This window comes from Homarus americanus, unplaced genomic scaffold (genome assembly GCF_018991925.1).
Source record: "Homarus americanus isolate GMGI-L3 unplaced genomic scaffold, GMGI_Hamer_2.0 scaffold36188, whole genome shotgun sequence".
Classification (NCBI taxonomy): Eukaryota; Metazoa; Arthropoda; class Malacostraca; order Decapoda; family Nephropidae; genus Homarus; species Homarus americanus.
In genome coordinates, this window is record NW_024718183.1 from 6,105,342 (window position 1) to 6,125,959 (window position 20,618).

The following is a 20,618-nucleotide window of genomic DNA, read 5'->3' on the forward strand; positions in this document are numbered from 1 at the left end:
AAAAAAAATTAAAAAAATTATCACAAGAAGATATATCAATATCAACAGTGATAATTTAATGAGAAAAAAAGTGGATGCTACCTCCAAGGCGTTCAAAGCATTTTTAACCCTGGTAATAGGATAGGATAAGATAGAGCTCTTGTAATTTTTCCCAAATTAATGAATAACAAAGGAACATAAGTGGAAATTAAGTAGATACGCAGTTCTGTGAATATACGGAGGCATACAGGAAGGTAAGCCCATCAAATTTTTGTATATACAATAAAGAAGAAGTCAAAATGAGTGAGACCAAGGACTCAGGCGACAGGAGAAGGAAGGCAAGTGTCAACAAACAGAGGAAAGAAGAACACCGAAATGTGTGGAGAATGTGGATTAACAGTCAAGGATAGTGACAGAGCAGTTGGCTGTGATGTTTGTGAAGTGTGGTTCCACATCGAATGTGAAAAATTACCAGAAGAGGTATATAACTTTATGCAAGATGAGGAGGCAGGAGGAGTGTTGATGTGGTACTGCAGTCACTGCAAGAAGGGTTGTGCTAAACTGCACAAGTACATAAAAGAATTGAACAACAACAGGTGGAACAAATGACCAGACAAAATGAATTGGAAGGCAAAGTAAATCAACTGAGAGAATTTACAGCACAGGAACACGATAAGAATAAGAAGATAGAAGTCAGGATGGGTATATTGGAGGCAAAGTCTGTTGATGTGTTGGAAACAAATGCTAAGAATGACAGGGGTTTTGAAAACAGACTGGAAACCTTGGAGGCTAGAACAGTGGGTTTAGAAGGGAAAGTAGATTATAACAGGGCAACAGGTAGTGCCACTGAAGTGAAGCAGGAAGACAACACAGGGAAACCAGAGCCTGTTGGTGAACTTATAGAGGAACTAAATGAGAGAAAGAAGAGGGAAAACAACATAGTGGTATATGGTGTGCCAGAACCTGGATCCACAACAATGAGCGAAAGGATTCACAGGCGTGAGCCTCTTCCAGAAGATCATCTGTGAGTATTATTAGTTTTGTACTGACCATCACTCAGGTTTATAGAATTATATTCTCTAACCAAACTTGCTTCAACCAGAAGTTTTTCTGTGACACATGATGATTTATACACTTCTTTAAACCGGTCCAACGAATTACCCAAAAGTACCCAAAAGTATATTAAATCAGGGTAAAATCTTAACGAATATATGTTTTACATCGATAAAACCTGATTAATAATGTTTTCATTGAAATGTAGTCAAAATAATGAAATAATAAACAGCGAAAAACGCTAAAGTCCAAAGTCACCTATCATAATGGAGATATAATTACCGAGGTTTCTGTTACTTTGGGGTAGTTAACACAGCTCTAGGATTTACTTCATCTTACAAATTATATTTATAAAATTACACTAAAAATATTATTAGACATGTTTTGTGTATGTATAACAGATATTCGTTAAGATTTTACCCTTATTTAATATACTCTTGGGTAATTCCTTGGACCCTTCTAAACTGTCTCCCAATCCTGTTATTTTATCAAGATCTAGCTAAGACGAGAACTGATTCAACTGATCTCCAGCTATGGGCTATTCTTCCTAGGATCGATTAATATTTAGCTCTGTATTTAGTGAACCAGTTTAAAATTATATTAAATATTTATTTAATAAACATTTAGCTACATAATCCTTCCCATCTGATGTTGAGAAACGAGCCTAAACTAAGAATTTATATACATGTCTCTCTTATTACGTAAACGAAGCATTATTAATTTTTATATTCTTAAAATAATATATTACTTATTATTAAATATTTATAAGGAGGAAAACACTTATTTTTTAGTATTTAGTATTTTATAATAGTTTAGATCGGTATCCCCTCAACGTAAACATGGCAGGACTCATGTCTCGAAACCTTTTACCAATTATTCATCATTTTGGTGAGTGGTGGTCATACAGGTTCACTATAGCCATCCTTATATATAATTTAAAGATGGTATATAATTCAGCAATAGTTGTATATAACTAATTATTAATATATATACGTTTATTGCACTATACAAGACTAGAGGCTTGTGTGTTGTTAATTATTCTGTTAATTTGGTCGATAATTTTAAGTTCTGGTTTATATATATTATTTACTTTATTTCAAGTCGTCTGGTTTATAAATATGAAGGATCTTTGCTCTGTTAAACTACTCATTAACCTTCTTTCTCCCCACAGTATTACCCTGAGGATAATCCTGACCCAATGTCTTTATTCTAAGTTATTCTTCATATATATTAAATATCCATAATGACTTAATATAAAATAATCTACTTTGGAAGGCTGTTTGAAGAATGGCAGGTGATATATTTAATTGGTGTAAAATCTTGAACACTTTCATTGAGATTCAGTGAAAAGTTTAGTTTAACTTATGAACAATATGTTATGTCTTGCTGAAAATTAATAGAGATGTTCATGATTTTACACTGGTTGAATGTAATGGTAATTATTTATGACTAACCTGTGGATGAAATTAAGAGAAAATGATTTGAAAAATGGGGGATTTTCACTGTTTTTTTATTGTGGACTGTTGTTGTTTGTGTATATGTGTTAAAAGATGGTTATTTCTGAGATAAACGTAACTTAACCTTTGTGGATATGATAAACAGACTTTACCAACCACTTCAAATAAACCTACCTAACCTAACCTAACCTTACCTTACCTAACTTCCCCCGGACCCCCCGGTATATTAAACAGAGAGAACTTGCTATCATATGGTGTAATTTGAGGGTTTTTCTGGACGTGAGATCATGCGGTTGTATCGGCACTTATGTAGCCCCGGCGGCCGAGTGATATATTGTGATGGCGTTCCGAGTCGAGCCACGGCGTTGAGTTTCCAATCAACAACTGACTTGGCGCTCAAAGCCAGTTCTATTTCACAATAGTTCTATGAAAAATACTTTTGTAAAAAAAATATTCATAAATAAAAGCAAAATACTGGGCTTAATCTTGGTATTTTCAAGCCAAGTTCCTTTATATGGACTAGAACTGTAGCCACAATGCTCCAACCGCTTGTTTTTCTTGTTGACAATTTTCTTATTACATTGGAACAAATTTCTTTCCCGTTTGGAAGCACAGGCATTCCCGCGGTGTGGACAGTCTCTATTTAAGGGAACAATGCCGTGGTCTTTGAATAATTGTAGGGTCTCGTTGTCTTTATCCCTAAATTCACAAATTACGTCCATATAAGACCGGCGACAACCTTCACACGTCATATTGAAAATGAAACTGCCACGGGGTCGGGGGCGGGGAAAAGCGCCGCAGCAGAGCGCGTCCTCATTACCGCTGGGGAGACAAACTAGCGCACACCTGGGCTCCTAATTATCTACAAAACGAAACATTTGCTCACAAAATGATTTTTAATTGCCATATCAGAACTCACTGATGAAAATAAAGTAAAAAAATAAACAGTAATACAAATAACTCGTCCACGGGTTAGTCGTAAATATTGACCAATACAATATTACCAAATGGCAGCTAAAGGTGCCATAGTATGACTTAGCTATTGATTAAAGTGTTGTGTCACAATGTTGAAAGTTTTTTTGGGGGGTAATACTCTTAAGTTCTTAAGATGTCCTCTTTTAATCAGAAACATTACTAAAAGATAACTTCTTTCAGTGTACTAGAAGGCATTAGTGGACATTAACCAGCAAGTTGAGGAATTTTTTCTTTAAAGATAAATGGGTATAACTGCAGTTTGGGACAATATGGATCTCGAGTTGAGCAATGTGTTTTTCCGATGGTTTAGACCATTTTAAGACACTTCTTCTTTGACGTTTCCCTCGCAAATTACTTAAATACACCGGAGGATCCAGGGGGCGGAGCCCCTGGTTAGGATGTTAGGTTAGGTAATTTGCAAAGGAAACCTAGAAGAAAAGTGTCTTAAATTTGTCTTAACCATCGGACAAACACATTGCTCAACTACTAGGGCGTATTGTCCGAAAGTGCAGATTTAATGATAAATGTTTTTAGTAAAATGTACTTAAGATGTCAGGCTCATGGGAAGGAGCCACTTTGGGAAATTTTCTATACAGTATAAGAAAACGTTTCTTATCTCATAAATAGAAATAGGCGGAAGAATTGCAGATTCTCTACTTTTGTTTTTTCCCTCATTTTCATCCACAACGCACTCCTCTGTTATGTGGGGAGCTTTCAGGGAAGCCGCCATTGCTTGTTTATATGTGGTAAGACAGAAATTAGGTTTCATAAACATTAACACTTCATTAAATAAGCACAAAAAAGTGCGTAGACTTTTCACCCTCAGCGACGTAATTGATTTATTGTAGATAAAATAAACCGTCTTACCTTACCTAGAATTGAATGGAAATATTCATGTTGAAAGTCACAGCACTAAGCATTTACCCTCACTCTCTTACATCAGCTGGAATTTAATGATGTTGATGGTATTGAAATCTTCTTAAAGTCTGTTAATGATAAATCACATTTGTTTGTCAAGTGTTTATTTGTAGAAAATGTCATGAAAACTGAGTGATAAATGTGCAATATTGTGTTTTTAACTTCTTATCATCAGGTACATCTAGGTTACTCCAGACCCAGAGATCACCTTTTCTGAGGGAAGCAAGATGTTGGAGTAGTGAATTAGCCACAGCAGTCAAGATCACAGCCCCACGTACCTCTGTCAGTCAGCCAGTGAGTAGCATCTTGTGGTGTGGTGGTATGACCTTTTGTCTGTGAGCCCAGAAAGGGCTACAAATCACTATTCTTAAGACCATGTTGGAGCAAAGAATTGTATAAGATGATATATATATATATATATATATATATATATATATATATTGGGAGTCGAAGACAAAACCTTCGACTAATCCTCAAATTTTTATGCTTCTCACTCCACTCCACTCCACTCCTTGGCCTATTTGTAACAACTATTTCTACCATCCTAATTGTAATATCATTTCTTGGTGCTTGTGTGTATTATTCTGGATGTACTTAAATAGTTAGGCACATTAAATTTTAGTCTAGAGAGAAAAAGAGCTTGGGTCAAAAACTCTTTCAGGCTTTAGACTTACAATTTTTGTCACCGGCCAAAAAAAAAAAAATGGATTTGTTCGTACTTCAGTATAGGTACTCCTGAATGTGCTGCTTAAGGATCTGTTACAACCAAAATTTGATATCTTGATTATAACTTGTTCAAATGGCTTTTAGAAATGTTCAAATGATTTTAGAATAATTTATTACTTTTTGTACGTTAATTACTCGCCACTTGCGAGTTTTCGAGGTCATTTCTTGGTGCTTGTGTATTATTCTGACAAAAATTTCTAAATAGTTAGGCACATTAATTTTAGTTCAGAGAGAAAACGTATTTTTTGGCCAAAATCCTTTTATGCTTTAGAGACTTACAATTTTTGGTTGGCTTTTCGGCCAAAATTGGATTTGTTCAAAAATTTCAGCATAGGTACCCTGAATGTGCTGCTTACGATCTGTTAAATCAAATTTGATATTTTGATTATAACTTGTCTGTTTTGCTTTTGTGAAAATTGCCCAAATGATTTTTTGAATATTTTTAATTACTTTTGCAATGGTAATTACCGCTTCTCGTGGGTTTCGAGGTCATTTCTTGGTGCTTGTGTATTATTCCTGATGCATTTTAAATAGTTAGGCACATTAAATTTTAGTCTCAGAGAGAAAACGTATTTTTTGGCCAAACTTTTAAGGCTATAGACTTACAATTTTCTTTCATTTCTGGCCAAAAAATGGATTTTGTCTAAAATTTCCAGTATAGGTACTCCTGAATGTGCTGCTTACGATCTGTTAACCAAAATTTGATATCTTGATTATAACTTGTTCAATGGCTTTAGAAAATGTCTTTAAATGATTTTTTAGAATATTTTAATTACTTTTTGCAATTTTACCTATCGGCCACTTGCGGGTTTTCGAGGTCATTTTGGTGCTTGTGTATTATTCTGGATGTACTTAAATAGTTAGGCACATTAAATTTTAGTTCAGAGAGAAAAAGTATTTTTGGCCAAAAAATGGATTTTGTCTAAAAATTTCAGCATAGGTACTCCTGAATGTGCTGCTTACGATCTGTTAACCAAAAATTTGATATCTTGATTATAACTTGTTTCAAATGGCTTTAGAAAATGTTCAAATGATTTTAGAATATTTCCAATTACTTTTGCAATGCTAATTACTCGCCAATTTATGGGTTGAGGTCATTTCTGGTGTTTGTATTATTCTGGATGTACTTAAATAGTTAGCACATTAAACTTTAGTTCAGAGAGAAACGTATTTTTGGCCAAAAACTTTTTTGCTGCTTTAGACTTGTTGACTCATTATTTTTGCCAAAATGATTTTATTCAAAATTTCCCAGTATAGGCATTTTATAATAGTGAGCTTTAAGACAAAACCTTCGACCACTCCTCAAATTTTTATGCTTCCTAATTCACTCCTCAAATTATGCTTCCACTCCTAATTCTTGGCCTATTTGTAACAACTATTTCTACCATCCTAATTGTAATTTGTATGTTGTAACCTGCATAGGTAAAAAGTAAAACACCGTGGCTATACTGCTACAGCTTTATTAATGATCTGGACGATATTTAAGAACTACAAAAAGATGATAGGCTTGACTTTCAAAGTTTCAATCAAAAGAAAAATAAATTTATTAAGAATTCAAGATATTAACTAGAAAACACCATTTACATGTATATCTAAAAGTTCGATCTCAGCATATGAATTTTGTTTAAGCTCATAATCTGATGTGGATCTAAATGATGATCCTACAATTCCTTTTAAAGTAAAGTTATATATTTATGTACATTAAAGAAATGAATACCTTATTAAGGAAAATGGATAAACCTTACATGATTAAGTTATTAAATTAAATTTGCCTTAATCTCACCAAAAACAGGTTGTAGCTAATTGTTTTGTAGCTGAGAGCCTCTGTGCAGTTTTCAACGAAACAAAATTTGATATAATTCAAAATTTCAAATGGTAAAGAAGAGACTATCGTCCAAAATTATAGTGCTATACTGTGCCTGCTACAATAAATTCATAATAATGCTTATAAAATGGAAATAAATTCTTTTAATAATTTAAGAAAATTAGTGGGATCAGTGGAATCACTGCAATGAATATGCCTGAGTTCATATATTTGTTCTTAGGAACAGAATAGCTTCAGTCGGAGTCGGAGTCGGAGTCTGGACAATTTTACCGACTCCGACTCCGACTCCACAAGCCGAAATTTCCTCCGACTCCGACTCCACAGCCCTGATATATATCCTTCACTGCTTCTATAAAGGTCCTTTTGTTGTTCACCAGTCCACCTACTACTCCATCTGTCCTTTCATCCCACCCATTTTTTTTAGGAAGATTTTACAAAAAAATAATATTCAACATAGACCAAAACAAATTGTAGACTTCATTTTATGATCTTGGAGTACCTGTAGTCATTGATGCATCACAGTACAGTAGTTCACTGAATCATTTGAGCTGAGTTTTGGCCCTCTGGCAGACAAGTTCTTCACAGAACATTTGTTCTCAAGTAATTCTTGGACAACAAGAACCAGTTGAGCTATTTTTAATTTGTGTTCTTCATACTTACCAGCATCATATTGTTTCACCTGTAAATACAGTATTATGCAATTTCAAAGCACATGTCATTATGTTAGTGGTGCTGAGGCAAGGAAATTAACTCTCTTCTTTGTGTTATTCCAGTTAAACTCTTATTTAATTTTTTCAGGGTCTTCACACTGAAGATCATCTGGGTTTGTGGTACACTTTGGAGCCAGATGTGGTGAAGCGACTTTTTGGGTTAGGTGGAATTCCTAAGTCATACTTATTGCAGTGTAAGACATTTGCAGAGACCTGCCTCATGATAAGAAAACCAGCGCTTACTGTGATAGATTACATCAAGAGGTCCAACCTTAAACTACCACCAAACAAGATAATGCTTTGTATCCTTTTTTAATTTATAATACTGTACCTAGTGTTGCTCAATCTGAATATACAAGGTGTCCACTAAAGACCCATAGGCTACATATGACAGATAATACTATAAAGGGATGTATAATATTTTACATAATATATACTGGTATATAATACAATGTATATAAACATATTACATATACTATTGTATAATATTACATATACAGTACTGTACAGTCCTGTAATATGAGTAGCCTAGCACCAGAATGGGATACCGGGTAAGTGTACAGGTACAGGTATACAGTATACATATAATATTATTTAAAGACCACTTAATAGAACACATAATTTGTATGATTTTTTGCGAGTGGAAAATGCAACCCATTCTTATACTGTACAGGGTATTAGAGAAAAAAATGCAATGCACTCTTGTATTAATGAAAAGTGAGTTGTAAACAATTATGGTACTCACATTGTTGTATGGTAATGAGAGGTGGGTCAGTAAAACAGTAATCCTCGTGTTGTTTTATATTATATACTAAAGGTTAGTAGAGTATAAGGTGGTAAGAAGACTTCTCTGAGGGGTGAACATTGAGTTAACCACTTGTGTATGGAATCCCCTCTCTGCTGAATAAAATCGCATGCCATTAGCCAAATCAAAAGTGGCATCCCCATAATGAAGGGGTTAAGAATTAGAAGATGATAAGATGTTATTAAGGAAGGGCTGAATTGAATAAGGTCTTTGTAAGATGGTATAGGTACAGTATTGATATAAAATTTGTTAATGGATATACTGAACAATGCGTGTAGGAATGGAGCACAGCAGTTGGGTGGATACAGCACTCGCCTACTGTTACAGGGGACAGTGGTACAGTTTTTGGGTGCTCCCAGTTCACCCAGCGGTAAATAGAAACCAAAGTTTACAACTTTGGGAAGTGAAGGTGGTCGAGAGCAGTTCTGGCCATGCTGCCTCCTTGTGTACCAAAGGCTTAGTATACAGTGTGCTGTATCCACACTCCCTGACTGGCATTCAGGCCAATGGGACCCACTTTCATGTGTAGGAAATACTGTACAAGAATTGAAATATTTTGAGTCAGGTTTGTTCTGGCCACCCAGAGACTGTGTACTGACTATAAAGAGTTTCTAGCTAATCAAGAAGCTCGTGTAGGATGATAATGATGATATTCTATTTTGATTTTGAAGTACACTAAAGTTCTCTGCTAATTTTCTCATTGCAAAATACAAATGAGTTTATATAGTTTAAAAAATCTTTGAATCATATAAGTAGGTGTGTGTAAACTGTGTGTGTGTGTATATATATATATATATATATATATATATATATATATATATATATATATATATATATATATATATATATATATATATATATATATATATATATATATATATATATATATATATATATATATATATATCCAAGTTTTAAAGACATAATCTCCTTAACCCGGTGATAGATGGTGAAGATGGTACTGGAAAATCTTTGTCACTGGTGCACATTGCCCAGTTCTTGTCTGAGGATGGATGGCTGCTAGTTCATGTTCCCTGGGGTAGGTATCCTTGGTTCTATCAGCACAAAAACCACACATTTATTACTTTTTTACCTGCATACATCTTCTGTATATACAAGTATAATAGAACAGTATAGTATTGTACAGTACAGTGAACCCTCACTTTACGCGGTTAATTCAACCCACGGCGGCCCGCGTAAAGTGAGAAACGCGTAAAGTGAACAACATAACATATGGGATTAATTGAAATAGAGACCGGGCCAACCCCCAAACTCCACTTTTTCAGACACAATACCTACTTTGTAGTAAAAATAACTTCTTAATTTTATGATTGTTTGCACACACAATTAAAAATTAAGAGAAATATCAATAATATTAGGTTTTTTAACACTTACATGAGTAGAAAAGGTGGCTGGGCACACGGGGATGGGGGGTTGGTTCCGAGGCAGAGGGCAGATTATTGGCCCTCACCTGTATCACTTGTATCAATTTTATCACTATCCACCACAGAGGCTTGCAGGGCCTCTTTGTCAAACCCCTCAAAGTCCATATAAGTCCATATCCTCACTATCATTATCACTATCACTGACTTGGGCCGGCTGTGGTGAGTGGGGGGTGAAGAACTCGGTAATGTTTTGATGACTGGGCGACCTTGTGCGCACCCTGCTCGCGCCGCCCTCCGCGTAAAAGGGTACACACACCGCGGAAAGTGAGCATTCCGGTTTCGGCAAGGTACCGCGTAAACGTGGAAACGCGTAAAGTGGGACCGCGTAAAGCGAGGGTTGACTGTACATTATTCTTTATCTAACGTGATGCCTTCCAACCAGTGGCTCCTTTCTCATAGAGTGACCTTTGTTTCCTTTCCTCACTTAAAGGAAGATACCAATGGTTGCAGAGGGGAAGGATGGGCAGTTGTAAGATAATTTGTCACTTGCCAGTTAGGGATACAGTCAACTGCCTTAGACTCCTCCCCCCCAAAAATAAATAAGATAAAAACTTGCACAGGTAACAAGAGTTACTTAGCTATAGGCTTAGCTAGTAAAGAGGATATCATGATCAGTCCTTTGCTTTCTTATTATTATTTGTTCCACGTGTCATTGATAATAACATTTGTGGACATGGAATTTTAGCTACCCAATGGAGAAGAAATTTCAAAGAGATTGCTCCATCAGCATCAGTCCCAGGCCACTATGATCACCCTCTTGATTCTGTCATCTGGCTCCAGCACTTCAGATCTCAAAACTTGGAACTACTGAAGACCTTGCAGGTAAAATGCCACCTGATTACTTTTTATGTACAAAACTGTAGTGTATTACTTTACCTGTTTGCTCCTTGTCCATGAGAGATATCAATCAGTCTGTCTTAGTCTAAACTACCACTGGCACACTAGGGTTTATCATGGTTAGGCTACTGTAGTTCATTACATTATTCATTAAGGAAAATATTAGTTTTAAGCCCACATCATATACATCTTTTTTTGCTATTTGGAGTGTTGTCTATCCTGGTGAGACAGGCTAAATACCATAGTGAACCAGCACCAGTAGGTAGTATAGTAAATATTACTTTGCCAATTATTACATAATGCCAGGTCTGTATAGAGTGATAAATACAGTGTCACACTTGAAGCACAGTGGCTGCATCAATACTCAGACAGAAGATAGCTGGACACCAAAGGAGTTGTATTTTATGGGTGGTAGGTAAGTATCTTACATAAGGTAGCAGGGCTTGGCCTGCCTGCATCCAGGGCACAGTCTGGATCTATATACAGAGTGCACAAAATAGCCTTTTATAACCTATGTTGACACAACATGAGTGCCCTCATCAATGTGTGGTTATGAATTGGGGATTCAAAGTCAATCCCTCATGTTGATCAAACTTGCATCCCTCTCCACGGCTCTTGCTTTCTCATTCTTTACTCCCTCATCCATTAAGTATTGATTCACCAGGGGGACATGATTTTTATTGTGACAAAAAATCTATATTTTTTATTTCAATAATACATTCATTAATTATTATTACCTCTATTTAACATAACATTAACCATATTTGAAAAAAACAAGCAAACAAAAACATGACAGACCTCTCACTTCCAAGCTGGATGCCAAGGATTTATTAGAATTTACTGAGTCCTGGACTCCCCAAAATTTTAGGCTGTCGAATACTGTTTACTTTATTTAATGAAAACTTGTTTCATTGTTAAGAGATTTTTTTGTAAATTTTTTTTTTTACAGCTTGAGACAAGTGAGCAATATGAATGGTCTCGTCGAGACATAACAGAGGCAGGGGTCCCTCTAATGTCCTTGGTGGAGCAGGGAATATCTCGGGCTAGGTACGCCTCTGATTGCATCAAGGCTCTCACCAACGAGCTCAAGAAGCACGCAACAGCAGGAAGGTAAATACTTCTTTTGTAAGCAGACCTCAGACCTGAAAAAATTAATGGATGTAACAAACATGGATAGGGCCAATATGACGACTGATAAATGTGAAGACTTTGGTGGTGGTTCCAGAATCATTATCCAGTGGAAAGTTTTGTAGCCTGGAAGCATTTTCATTGATTATGGATTTCAAAAAGAAATTCTTCCATTTGTATTTTCTACTTTTCTTTAATTTTGTTGTATAAAAAGGTAAAATACCGGTACTAATTTTATACTCACACCAGTGTAAATGCTTATACATGTACAGGGTACAATCTCAGTTTGCCATCATCACTTATATTAACTCACTTTTTTGAAATAACAAATTAACATGATTCTTTTTACTATATACACTGAATTTATTTCATTGACTGAGTAATGTGGACTTTGAATAGGGGAGGATATACTTGGAGAGTGTAAGGTGCACTCTTATGGGCAGGATGTATTATATAGAAGATGGGGTAGAACTTGTCTCTGAATTTGGTTTCATCTGTGAAATGTATTTCACCAAAAATCATTTTAATGGTTGTTTTCCACATTTGCATGGGTTAGCCGTGATTGTCTGATGGCAGCACTCCATGTTGCATGGGTTGACTGTATATATTATAATTTTTATTATATTTTCGCCACCCAGACCCCAATGTGGGTCAGCGACTTGTGCCCAGGTAGGCTAATACAAAAAAGAAATTCTGAAAACCGAAAAATTACGAAATCCAAAATGCCTCTGGCCCCAAGGAATTCGGATAAGGGATTGTCAACCTGTATCTCAAATATTGAGCTTTTCAGTCCTGTGAAAAGTCACATAATTACTGACTATATTCAAGAGGAAAGGTAAATCTCTATTAGGGATTGAACAGGTGGATGAAACTGAAGTCACCCATTCTGTCTTTTGTTATAAATTGGAACACCAGGATTTAGTCCTCCATTTGTCATCTAATTTAGGGATTTATACTTGATTTAAACATCAAGTGTGGAGAATAATATGCAAAACTTTCTTCTGGAATACATGATTCTTTTTTTCTTTGGTTTAGAGTAATATATTTTGTTTTGTGAATTACCATAATTTTCTATTTTAGAGTGGGTTTTTATTGATAATTTTATCTTGTAGATGTAAAGTTGCACTTGTGGCAGACGGCATCAACACATTCTTCTGCTCCAAGTCCCGGTACCGTCTGGAGGACCTCTCTTACTTGGAGCCACAAAAGTTCACCATCTATCAAGCATTTATGAATATGTTGAACAATGACTGGGTGAGTTTTTTCTTATGTTATTGAATATATTTCCTGTTAATAAAAGAGAAATGTTACAGTAAATGTGCATAAAATGGATTAATCAAGAAAAGAGGATGCAGATTTGTGGGAATGTCTTGGGACATGTAATACAGTAGACTCCTGTATTGTGGCTGGATTAATTGATGTGTTGACAGTTTGGTTGTTAAGAGAAAATTCTAGTTACTCGTGCAGTTTCATGGATGTGTTATTATGCAACTGTCAAAAATTTAACACAACTTTTAGTCCCTAACTGATTGGTAGACTTAGCTATACAGGGTGTCCCATGTATATATTATCTGACACAAATACCGTATTTGTGTAATAAAATAAAGGTTATTAAAGAAAACCATATCTGTTAACTCACATTGAAGTACAAACATTTGAGTTTTGTTTTACTGTACTCTATACATATTATTACAGGCATGATTTTTATAAATTAAATTTTAAACATTTTGCCCATTGCAATTGATGCACTCCCTGCAGTGAATCAAGACAAGTGTTCATCTTTATGTAGAAGGTTCTTGTAAATTCTTGAAAGATCTCCATCTAGTTGGTACAGCTGGTTTACCCAAATGTCTTGGATAGTGATGAGACTGGGTTAGAGGAGGGAGATTTACTGTATACAGGGTAATAGTCATCTTGGTGAAAATGTATCCTTCATCTCATCCCCTTTCTTTCTATTGATATATAAGCTTTGTACACTTGGTTGTTTTTTCTAGTCTTTCTTCTCTTGGAGAATTTAGCCCCATCTCTTCCTGTTTTTCCTTGTTGGCTTTTGTGTTTATGAGCACTTCTTGACAACCTGTGGTTATAAAGGAGGAATTGAAACTAAAATCCCACTTTCTACCAAATTTTAGAGACAATGACTCTGTTCCCTCTGTCATCTGTTGAGTCTTATCTAGGGGTTGGCAGGAAGTAAGGCAGTAGCAGTGTCTTGATTTATGACTTAAGATGGAGCTGAACAGATTGTGTACTGTATGTGATATCCATTTATCTGACTCATAGGTTTCCAGTCTTTAAACTCATTGTTGTGGGGCAGAAGACAACCTTTATATTATTCCCAGCCATTGTTAGTTAGGGCTTTCTGTTGGTTCCTTACCACCAAGCTTAAAAGAGATACATTATTGAGTCATGGTATCCAGATGTGATTATAAACTTTTATTTCTATTTCAAGAAGATTTGAGGTTTTACCAAATTTTGCATTAATTTTTGGGACTGGAACCTAATTAAATTTTTATGTATACGGCTGAGAATTACTAAAACACTTAACTGAATCATGAATTTGTGATACACTTTATAATTAATTGATTTTATCCATTACATAAGTAAGTTTCAATCCCAATATTGTTTATACTCTTGATACTGACAGTTATTTATCATTTATGTGTAAAGAAATAGATTTGTCCCTATTGTCTCTTTTTCCTGGCAGAATAATGGCATTGTAGTTGGGAGTGTTGACAGACTCGCTAATGATGGTCAAAGGCGCGACTCTTACTTACCAAGATATGTCCTGAGACAGATGGTAAGTGCTGCTTTAACCTTCATATGTTTTATTTGTGGATAGGATTAATGTTAAGGTGTTGTTTAAAGTTCCTCTGTGGCTTTTGAGTGCTTGTTTTATTTATTGTTTGTAAAGGACCAGTTCTCAAGTAAAGTGATTTCTCGGTGTATCTTGATCCGTAAACTTCATCATTGTTTTATTTTTACAATTCTTCAGTCCATTTAATATGACAGGAGACGAGCCTCAATATATGTGTTTGCACTATAATAACCTGGAGATATTACATACCATATTTACAGTTATCTCCCAGTTAGCCAGAATCTTTGATCCCCAGAACTTTCCATTACCCATAAAATAAAACTTTAACATTCCAAGAAATTCAGAGAAAATCTTTCTATTCCGGGCATTCAAATGAATTTCTGAGTGATTGCAACTTATGCCCGGAGCATTGGTAGGTAGGCTCCGAGTGCTTGTGAGCCACAAGTGGCTGCTACTGTCATATGACACAAATCTTTGAAAAAATTATTTAAAAATTCAAAGATATATCTTGCCAATCATGAGGGTCATTTGTCATTGTTTTGGTGCAGCAAGGTGTGGACCACGTGGTCATGCCAGCTCAGCCCGCATCACAACAACATAGCTGCGCCGTGTACGGTATTCATCGTAGGATAAGGCAAAAATTTATTTTCATAACTGCATATTTTTATTAAAACACAACTAACTTAATTTTATTGAAACAACATTTACCAATCAATTAAAAAGGACATTAATAATAAAGGCCAAACAGTGATGTGAGGAGGGACTGGTGGGTGGCAGCTGGCCCACATCACCTCACACATATGTACATGATAACCACCAACACCACACTGTGCTGCAATGCCCATCAAATAACCTTACTTTACTTTATCCTCTTCGCCAAAATCACTTCCCCACCACTGCCACCACAATTAAGGTATACCTTTTAGCTTACCGTGATAATATATATATTTTGTTTCAGTACTGTATTTTATATTACTTTTGTAATAGTAACACAAGACTTGTCTGGCCACATCCCCCTAACCCTCTCCCTACCACTCCAGGCCAAGCTCTGATCTATGTTATGGTTATTTATTCAACTCATTTTTTTTTACTATGTTCCAAGCACACTCAATCTTACATAATGAATGTGCAAAAAAGAAAATAATCATGAGGTAAAAAACATAAAGGGAATAACTTTCTTCGTGTGTTGAGAGTTCACGCTGAGCAGGGGAGGGAGGAGTGAGGGATCTCAGCTGTTCTGAGCTGTCTCCTCTATGTAGTGATAAATTTCGTTATCCAGCAGCCAAATGGCAGTACTGTACAGAATTATGTTTTTATTTTATTTATTGGTATTTTTATCCCACACATTTACTGGTACAATAAGTATTATTTTATATTCCTCATAGGAGTTGGTAACTGGCAGGAATTGAGTTTCAGAGTTGGCAACAATGTTCATAGCGTCAAACTTTTGTGGTGGTGGTCACGGCCAAGATGCGTTGGAGTGAATCTGGTGTCTTGCTACAAATTATGTCTAGGATTATACCTAGTATTTCTCAAAAGCTATAGGGTAAAATGAACTTTATAACAAACCACGAAGTTGACTTGAGGGTAGACTCACATTTTTCCTACATTTTGATACATTTTGTTGTCTTGTTTCTGATTATTTGTGAGAGGATTTTCCCATTATTATTTATTTGTGTGTGTGTATGTGTATGTGACTGCAAACCGAGGCAGATAAGCGCCAACGTCGGAAAGACGCTGCCACAGTAGGTGGAGCCCTCCACATGAGCAACGAATGTGGACGACGCTGCCGGTCCCGTATCGGGCTCTTTAGTCACCTCAAAACTCACTAACCTAGGTGACATCCCTAATAACCTATATCATTTTACCATAGCTGGATGATCGTCATACTCGATTCCGAGTGACAGCAAAGTAGTAGTACAGTAGTAGTGTGTGTGTGCGCGTATAGAAATTTTTCAATTTTGATTGGGGCAGATAGAGTAAATGTACCATTTTCCCCCCTCAGGAAAAGGTGTCCCTCATCTTTTGTAAAATCTCTTAATTCATAAGGGCTAGAGCCCCAATTATTTCTAATTTCAGTATGGGGTTTTTACTGTAATAACATTTTGCTAATAATCTTCTTTTTTTCCAGGGATGGGAAGCACTAGATCCTTTTATTCCTATTCTTGTATCCAATTACAATGAGCTGGAGATGCAGAGTATCATTGATTATTATGTTGACCGTCACTGGCTGCAGAACCCAGAAGGACATTCAGAAATAGGACGACGTGAACTGGTTTCCCTGAGTGGTTGTAACCCATATATGTTGATGAATGTGACTAAGTCTCTTTAACTAGGAATTGTTATTGTAAAAAGTAATGTGTACAGCTGTATAATAAAATATAGAAACTTATAATCAATTAATGGTTTATATTTCATATGTTAAATTAAAATTATATTTTAATAGCTGGTCTTTTGTTTCTCAAACACGTCAGTTCTTCTAAAGAATTCACTCAAAAGACTACTAGTCAAGGACCTGAGAATAAAAAGAAATAATACAAGTACAAAAGAGGATCACAAAAAGTGACAGTTCGACTTATATCATTTGTATATCCCTAAATTGTAACACTTCCTAAACCCTGTAATTCTTCATTACTGTATCCTCTTCAGGATCATAAGCTTTCAAAAAAGAAATGTCTGAAGTTGTTTCTTAAAGGCCTCCACAGGCAATGGATGCTGGTAATGGATTGTACACTAGGTAAAAATATTATCTTTCCAATTCTTGTGCAAAACAAAATGACACCATGAATGAAGGTTTTTGATAAATCCAGTGAACTAATTTTATATTTTGAATGAAATAGCTAAATTAGGCCAACCATAATAGGTAGGAAATGTCTCGCAATAATGCCAACCAACCAATGCGAGACAACAAGATTTTTCACTTCCAAATTCATTGGACCCCTCCTGAAAGATACTTTTTTACCAAGTGTACAATCTGGGCGCTGTATAGGAAAAGGAGCGAACAGGAAAAGAACATTCCAGTAGTGTTCTAGGTAAGTAAATTGGAATTAAAGAGTGATGAAAAAGAGGAGGTATGGTTGGCTTAATGTAGATTATTGTCATAATTGCTAGGTCAGTAATAGCTGCAGGTACAGTGAATTTTAGGTCACTGAGCATTTAATGTTGAAATGAATTCCAAAGGAAAAGGCTTTTGTGTACAAGAGAAAGACATCAGTGTAAAATGGCAAAAAATAATGATTTGTTCTATAAAGTACAGTACAGTTATTATGCACTTATTGTTCAGAGGTAAAAGTTGAATGTCTCTCAGTTGTGTGATACTGTATAAATATGCAAATTAGAATTAATTAAACTAGAATATGAACAATGAGATGGATAGAATTAATTGATATATGTTTTGTTTGACTTTGTTTATACGTACAGTACAACTTGCGGTAGACAGATGTGAAGCCTGCGTTCCTGGGGGTGGGGAGCAGAAATAGGACTTGAGACAAACTGATAAAATATGTCTGCAAGAATCAAGTTGGGCATTATTTCTGAATTGCTCATCACTTGTTTTATCCAAATACAATAGGTCTTCTCTTTTTTCTCTATTTATCTCTCTTCCTCTTTGTTTCTCATTCTTTTGTGTGTGTGTGTATCTCCCTAAAACTTAAGATTCTTTCCATCTCATTTTTCATTTTGTTCTTTATGTAAGCCACATGTAGGTAGTGGGAGTATGTCAAACATGGGTCCATCAGGCACCCACTGATTCCCATCACTGTCTAGACTTGCTTATCAAGGAAAGTTTTGTCATTGAATATTTAGCAAATACAAAAAGAAATAAAAGGACAATTAATATGCAGTTTTAGGGATAAAATTTAATAAATGTTTGTTTATAAATCAGCTTTTGACTCACTGTTGACACAATTACTAGACACTTCTGAGTCAATATTGACTCACTGATGACACATAAGTAAAATCCTTGCACCCAAACACTGGCACTAATAATTCAATGAACAAATAATCTAATCAGGTGTGCTGTTTCATGCTAGAAAGCTAATTAATGGTAGAGTGCATCATGGAATTTACAACTGAGAACTATTGACGTTTCCTTTCTTCTCACAGTCACTAATTTTCTTTCCTCTTTCTACCCATCCTCTGTCTCCTTAAACTCCCCTCTCCCCCTACTCTACCCTCCCACAGTGAGCAGGTGTGACCACCAGTCAACTGGGCCTGATCCTTCCTGGGTGGAAGAGTATTGGATTTCTTTGAGTGCTGATGGACCACAACACCAAGAAGATCCAGATATTGAGAGTAAATACCAGGGAGGACCCAGAGTGGGACACCTACCTTATTTCCTCCTACTGGTATATTTCCACTGGTATTTCACCTGTTTTACTGGTACATTGGTCCTTCCACCAATACATCACCACTGGTATACATTTTGGTATACCTGTACTGTGTAGCCTACTTCTACTGGTACATTTGTCCATTCATTAGTATCTCAATAAATTCCAATGGAACATTAGTTTCTCCACAAATTTCTCAAATCCTCCCATTAGTGATGGTTAAAAAGAAGATTTGGACAAGTTAATGGAATATGTAAGAAAGAGGTGAATGAATGACAGCAAATGAAGGTGAATCTTTTTGTCAACCCCTTCAGTTTTAATATTTTACAGTATTTGGCTAATGCCATATGATTCTATTCAGATTCAGCTCAGAGGGGAACCCTGTACACAAGTGGTTAATTATTCTAAGAAAAATGTATACTTTCTGCCCTACAGTTTTTCATGAAGATGACATGAATGTTTCTATTACAATAGGAACATTGTCCTCACTTGTTAATGTGCAAGGTCTCCCACAAGTGAAGACAATATTGTTGTAATATAAGTATTGATGTGATCTCCACGAAATTCTGAGAGGCAGTGTATATACTGTCCATTCTTTTAAGACCCTGTACATAACCACTAGTAAATCTTATACTTACGTCTTTCCTGACACGTACTGAACGTGAAACGATCCTGTCCTTCACACGTCAAGGTGCTGAAGGTTTCTTGAACTTTATTCTCTCTCTCTCTCTCTCTCTCGAATATATGTATGTATTGATAGATAGATAGATCGATGGTGGGACACGGACATTTAAAAAATGTATATATATGTTTTTTAATATCTCATTTTATCTTATTTTCTTCATCTTACTATAGGGCCTAGTCCATGGCCCACCTGAGAACCACCCCATGGCCCACCAGTTGAAGACCACTGCGGGCCTATACTTATTGTACAGGGGCCCCATCCTCCGGGCCCTTTACTTATTGTATAGGGGCCCCATACTCCGGGCCCTATACTTATTGTACAGGGGCCCCATGCTCCGGGCCCTATATTTATTGTACAGGGGCCCCATCCTCCGGGCCCTATACTTATTGTACAGGGGCCCCATACTCCGGGCCCTATACTTATTGTACAGGGGCCCCATGCTCCGGGCCCTATATTTATTGTACAGGGGCCCCATCCTCCGGGCCCTATACTTATTGTATAGGGGCCCCATACTCCGGGCCCTATACTTATTGTACAGGGGCCCCATGCTCCGGGCCCTATATTTATTGTACAGGGGCCCCATACTCCGGGCCCTCTACTTATTGTACAGGGGCCCCATACTCCGGGCCCTATACTTATTGTACAGGGGCCCCATACTCTGGGCCCTATACTTATTGTACAGGGGCCCCATACTCCGGGCCCTATACTTATTGTACAGGGGCCCCATACTCCGGGCCCTATACTTATTGTACAGGGGCCCCATACTTGGCCCTATACTTATTGTACAGGGGCCCCATACTCCGGGCCCTATACCCCATACTCCGGGCCCTATACTTATTGTACAGGGGCCCTTATGGCTGTGAATATATTATATAATGAAATACTCGGTGTACACTTGAAACAAGGTTATACGCTGACACGCTGCGTGACAA

General features: G+C 36.3%; 1 protein-coding gene across 1 annotated transcript; it reads left to right on the plus strand.

Annotated features, from left to right (window-relative positions):
- Positions 1–1,860: 1,860 nt before the first annotated feature.
- Positions 1,861–17,072, plus strand: LOC121859297 (28S ribosomal protein S29, mitochondrial-like). Its single transcript, XM_042356085.1, has 9 exons — positions 1,861–1,920; positions 4,558–4,676; positions 7,732–7,945; positions 9,395–9,487; positions 10,579–10,715; positions 11,680–11,840; positions 12,971–13,112; positions 14,563–14,655; positions 16,805–17,072. The coding sequence occupies exons 1-9, from the start codon at positions 1,872–1,874 to the stop codon at positions 17,003–17,005; spliced, it is 1,209 nt and encodes a 402-aa protein (XP_042212019.1). The 5' UTR covers positions 1,861–1,871; the 3' UTR covers positions 17,006–17,072.
- Positions 17,073–20,618: the final 3,546 nt, after the last annotated feature.

Bases quoted from the DNA above. Each gene is read 5' to 3' on its own strand.
- LOC121859297 (XM_042356085.1), top strand. From the start codon at position 1,872: ATGGCAGGACTCATGTCTCGAAACCTTTTACCAATTATTCATCATTTT. The intron at 7,946-9,394 runs GTATCCTTTTTT...ACCCGGTGATAG, and splicing joins ACCAAACAAGATAATGCTTT to ATGGTGAAGATGGTACTGGA. The intron at 14,656-16,804 runs GTAAGTGCTGCT...CTTTTTTTCCAG, and splicing joins GATATGTCCTGAGACAGATG to GGATGGGAAGCACTAGATCC.